Source organism: Clytia hemisphaerica, unplaced genomic scaffold, assembly GCF_902728285.1.
Source record: "Clytia hemisphaerica strain Z4C2 unplaced genomic scaffold, Clytia hemisphaerica genome assembly, whole genome shotgun sequence".
In the NCBI taxonomy this organism is placed as follows: Eukaryota; Metazoa; Cnidaria; class Hydrozoa; order Leptothecata; family Clytiidae; genus Clytia; species Clytia hemisphaerica.
In genome coordinates, this window is record NW_027103852.1 from 1,103,380 (window position 1) to 1,109,108 (window position 5,729).

The 5,729-nt window shown below is 34.7% G+C and overlaps 1 protein-coding gene across 1 annotated transcript; it reads left to right on the forward strand.

Annotated features, from left to right (window-relative positions):
* The first annotated feature begins 342 nt into the window (after positions 1–342).
* Positions 343–3,214, forward strand: LOC136808014 (somatostatin receptor type 3-like). Its single transcript, XM_067064652.1, has 3 exons — positions 343–833; positions 1,401–1,595; positions 2,476–3,214. The coding sequence occupies exons 1-3, from the start codon at positions 566–568 to the stop codon at positions 3,006–3,008; spliced, it is 996 nt and encodes a 331-aa protein (XP_066920753.1). The 5' UTR covers positions 343–565; the 3' UTR covers positions 3,009–3,214.
* Positions 3,215–5,729: the final 2,515 nt, after the last annotated feature.

Sequence of the window (5,729 nt, forward strand, 5' to 3'; positions counted from 1 at the left end):
TTACAAAGGAAGTTTAGCTTTGTAGGGCCTAATCCATTGTTCATCCAACTGTTCTATTGTTCTTGTGCATTTTGTGGCCTTTTGTCAAATCATAAGACCTTTTTATTCTTCCTGTGACCAGATGAGTACAAGAATTAAAAGTATTATAGTTATTGACAAAAGTATATTGTTATCTATAATCAAGTTCTATTTTCTTGTATTGTTATATTTTGGGGCTCGTTTGTTTTTTCTATTATTAAGGTACATATTTCATATTTCTACTTTGACAGTATTTTTTTTAAATGATGAATATCTTGAAACACCCTTTTTGACCTCCTATATCTCATTTGTACTGGTTGAGGTTGGGGACCTTTATCTTTGCTCTGTAAATTAAGCGCAAAGAAAGGTTAAAAATACAACATCATTGCTCATCGTTGCCAGTTTTACCATAAAATAGGGCTAGGACATTCTTGAACTTGTCCATTCATAAGTAAAGAAAAAGAAGATATCAAAATCAAGCATAAAGCATCTGACTATCAACTATAACTGATTTTTGTAAGACTAACGAAAAAGAACAACCATCATTATGAATAATTCATCTTTGGCAACTCTTGGTAACATTACAACAACATTCTCACCAATATCATCTTCATCACGCCCATGTCTTCCTTTGCAAGATAAAATTCCTCAAATGGCTCCGGTTGCTAGACTAGTTATGGCTATCGTTCACTTACTCCTTGGCTTTATTGGGCTTCCTACAAATGGATTGGCAGCTTATCTAATCATCAAAACAAGACAGTTTGAAAATCAATCTACCAGATTGGTCATGTATCTTTCTATTTTTGATGGAATTGGTATGTGTTTTGTGTTTAATTTTAGATCTATATTGTATACTCTCGGGTACCTAATAGCCGGGGGCCCCGCTAATTAAATTTTTCGAACATTTTCCAACCAGGACATTCTTATTTCAACCCCCCCGCTTATTGATTTTCGGGAAATTTTTTTTGAATGTTCCCTCTTTTGCCCTAATTCTGCTGTATTAGCCTCTTTTTCGAAAATTTTCCACCCAGGACATATTTATTCCAACCCCCCCGCTTATTAATATTCGAGATTTTTTCCAACCCCCCTGCTTATTCCAAACCCCCCGGCTATTAAGTACCCGAGAGTAAAGGCGCATCTCACTCAGTGCCTTGGTCGAACATTTTCCATATCTATCTTAAAATTATATCAAAATTCCAAAGGAGATAGAATATCTACGTTTAAAGCTAAAAAACAGAAGGGATGAGTTTTTTTCCAATGTTTGCCTTATCCCCGAAGGGATTGAAATTACAAGGTACTTGTATCAAACGGGAGGCTCTGTGACCCAAGTGTAGTGAAAAATTGACTGTTGTGTAACTTTTCTCTACCATTTTTCATTGAAGGATCCATTATCATAAATGGTGCATCAGCTATGTACATGTTAGCTTACGAAGAAATTGATTGCGTCATTCTTTTGGTTGTACACGGTATTGTCAACCTATCAATTTTCTGTTGCTTTTCCATTATTGTTTTGATTGGTTTTGATCGGTTATTGAGGATCTTGTACCTGAATGATTACAGTTTGGTTTTCTCTGAAGGTACGTTTAATGTATTTATTTGTTTGGGACACACTGTACAATTAATCAATTAAAAAACGGATAAAGGATTCCTTAAAAGGGAACCAATTTTCGTGGCAACTAATTTTCCTAATCAATTGAACATGAATATTTAAAAAGTCCATTCCCTTTACAGACCGGTCTCCAATTGCGTGCTCTGCGATCAAACTTTTTCCAGCAAATCTTCCAAGCTATTGGCTAAAAGAAAAATGAAACAATTCCATTGGTACCAGCTGACGCGACTTTCTCGAGCGCGCTACAATTTTATAACGTAATCTTTTTTCCAAGCTAAAAGGATTGAAGCCAAAAGGATGAGATCCCAGCATTAGCAAGAAGAAACCGGCCTTAAGTGTATACTCTTTTTGGTACCATGTAGAAACCATGTTAGCATAATTTAGAGTAATTGCCTTAAGGGTGGTTTCAACCGAGCGCTCACTTTAAGCAAATAGACATTAGTAACGAAAAGTTTTATTTCTTTACTTAATGTTTAAGTCGGTATGAAAAATGCCAAAAAATTTGCAAATTTTACTTAAAAGTGGCGTTAATTTTGACCATTTCTCTCAAATTAAAGGATTTTAGGTATGATTCGAAGAAAATTGCGTGTATCTCGTTCGGTAAAATGTGCGCACGATATACTAAATTGGTCCTTATATGGCTAAACATTTTTTTAAATTCAGTGTTTTGTGCATGACTACATGACACCAAAACCTCGGGTTTCCTCAGATCGCTCTGTTCGCACTAAATCCTCATATTGCAGCAAGAGAGCTCCTATGATTGGTTTGTTTTCCCTATTTTCCCACGCGTTTGTTTTTTTGAACCGGTTGCTATTACGAAAAGTTTAATTTTTTTACTTAATGTTTAGGTCGGTATAAAGTTTCTCTCATTGTCGCCGCCGTGTCTACAGTCATCCAATCCATCTTGATTTTTATCGGGTTTTATATGTTCGGCTACGGGTATGCAACAATGTTCAGTCTCCCGATTAACGTTATCGGGTTAGTATTCATGATCATCTGTTATTGCATGTCGATCAGCAAGTTGAAAGAAATGAATGAACGCAGCCGACAGATTTCAAATACCGATCGCAGCGTAGTCCGTATCGCATCTTTACACTTGGCAATGTTCGTTTGTTGTTTTACTCCGACTGTGATCTGGCAGGTGGTTAATAAGCTACTATTATCTAAGTTTTTACCAGGTTATATTGATATTTTGGTTGTGTTTGGTTTATATGTGTTGGTATCTGTCCATTCGTCTTTCAATGGTTTCATCTTCCTGACCGTCAATCGTGAAGCACGTCAACAAATCTTGAGATTCTTCAACCAGGTAATGCAAAGATTAAGGCGATTTTTCAATCGGGAACAAGTTGCACCAGCAGTGCCTGTAGAACTAAATAATTGATAAATCTCGGCTTTTATTGGTGTAGACTACCTTTCATTGAACTTCTTGAATGATTAAAATTGTGCCTCAAAGTCTATGTACAGTATATATACTTCGAAGGACAACAGCAGCAGGGGACATTTTTTGGAAGCAAAATAGAACCTTGAAGGCTTGATTATTGTAAAGATTTTTTTTATTGTGCTGTTTAGTATACTTCTTTATTTTGTCCGAAATATGTAATATGATTTTAATTTCTGAAATGAATTGTGAAATGTATATTAAAGGCTTTGTTTTTACATATGTGTTTACGTTACATATCAGACACATATTTCATATGGGGACAGTTTCTGCCTATCGTTATATTATGCTGATATAAGCAAAAATTGTTTTTCTTTTCCTCTTTCTGACCATGGAATTATTACATACACTGGAAAAACAACGAGCTGAATGTTGCCAATTTCTCATGTACAAACCTTGTCCGCAGTAATGACATTATTGTTCACCCTCCTTCCACTATTAAATAATTTTTCGTAGCATTTTAATTGCATTTCTCATCAAAATACACTTATCCAATTCCCAAAAAGTTCTCCTCCGAGATTCAAACTCATCTAGATAATTACTAATTATACCTCGTTATGACGTTTTAAATTTTGTGAAAGATGCAAAAACATGCTATGTATAAGAAATTGAATATTGACACCAGATATTTTTAAACTTCAACCTCAAAAAAGCCAAGTTGCCACCACGTGCCACCAAAAGATTTTCATACCACAGTGGAGCTATGATACTCACGTCTAATATATATCAATCTCAGCTCTTCTCGGAGAATATTGGAAAGTGTCATTATAAGCATTTTGTTTGATTTTACTCGTCTGATGATGTTTTTCTCACACCAGATTTCATAAATGTATTTGCTTAGTATTCTAGCAATTATTTTCAAACTTTTAGCCAGCAAAAGTACGATCAGAAAAAGTTAGAGAACTTTTTAGAAATAAAGTATTAATCATTTTTCAAGATCAGAGTCCTTCGAGCCGCCATGACAGTTGTCCTTTGCGGACAAAGCCTGTACGTCGATTGTTTTCTGAAACAATAGAAAGACAATACTCCACTCTCCGCCGTTTCATTCAGAGTCTCTATAATAAATCCATGTTCTGACCAATCTTGCTCCACGTCCGTGTCAATCCAGTCCGAAAAAGCCTGTGAATTAAGATGGATGAGTAAGCAAACGATATCACTCTTATTTAAAAACAAGACCATAGATATAACAGCTATATACGCGTAAAACTAATTTAGCGTTGTTTTTTTAAATAAATTGATGGTTAAAAGGTATTAAATTCTTTTGACCAAAAAGTTATGAGTTGATTTTCAAAACCTTCAAGGAGGGTAGTAATTCTTATGGTAGTGACTTTCTTCAAACAGTAAAATGTAAAGTGCAAATTCCCTATATATCTTTTGATGAAGAAGAAAGAAAAATAGACGATGCTATCGTCCGTGTAATATATACTATGATATTACGATATAACATAGTTATATTATAAAACGTAATATGTTGGGCGGCGGAAAATAGAGTCTGTGTTTACATAGAGCCCCTCTGACTATTTTTCGCCCACACGGACAAAATTTCCGCCCGACTGCTAAATTGCGCGTGTTTGAGGTTATTCTTTAATTCGAATTCGTCTTAGACTATAGCATAGTATAGGAGAAAAACAGCTTTTAGGATTTAGAAGAATTACAAGGAAAGTTAAAAAAAAAGACATGAATTCTATTTCATTTTATAATGCGACTATTCCAATGGAGTAAAGAGAATCAGAACTTAATCAGCATCTTACTCTTCCGTTTGAACAATATGGTGATACCAAGATTATAGTTACAATACAATTGATTTGGATCTGACACAATGATAATTCAAGTTTGAAGGGTTTGAACTTATGGGAATTTTCCATCTTGCTTGACATTCCATTACGACGTTTTAGAATAGAAATTGATCTTTTTAAGCTATCTATATCCTTCTAAATAGCTCATTTACGCAACTTTAAAATATTTGGAACCCCTTTTTTTGGAAAATGGACAGGAGAGGCAAGATTCCGTTTATCTGGTAGTTAATCTATCAGCCAGATTTCTTGGATCTAAGCGATATATCCATTCTCATCTCTCAGTCATTTACATTATCTCAGAGATCTCTGAGATCAGAACAACAAAACATTGGTAAAAATATTGGTACACTTATCGGGAACTTTTGCTTTTCTAAGACTGAAATTAGATTCTTTGATTTTCACGGCTCTTATAACGGATATTGAGATTTTTAAAAATAACATCGTCACAAAGAAGAATACTACCCGTATCCTAGGTGTACTTGCACTTAATTGTGATTGTTACCCGGCTGAATTAAAATGTTTTAAAATTACAGAGGCCCCCCTAGTCACCTTTCAAATCACGCAAAAAATCCAAATCACGTTATCAAGAGTTGAATTTTCGTTCTATCCACGATCACGTTGGTCACGTTGGTTCCTCCAATCACGCACTTCAAAATCTGAAATCTGAAATCACGAACTTGAAAAAAACGCCAATCAAACCATCACGAAAACCGCTGAGGGGCCTCATTATTACGGCCATCAACTGCCGTAATTGAAACACTAAAAGTCGTTTGTCTTTTGTCTATTCTATTAAGATGTATTTTTTAACTTTATATAAACATGAGAAGTACTTTGTCAAAAAATATCAAAATTAAATCTCAAAGAAATC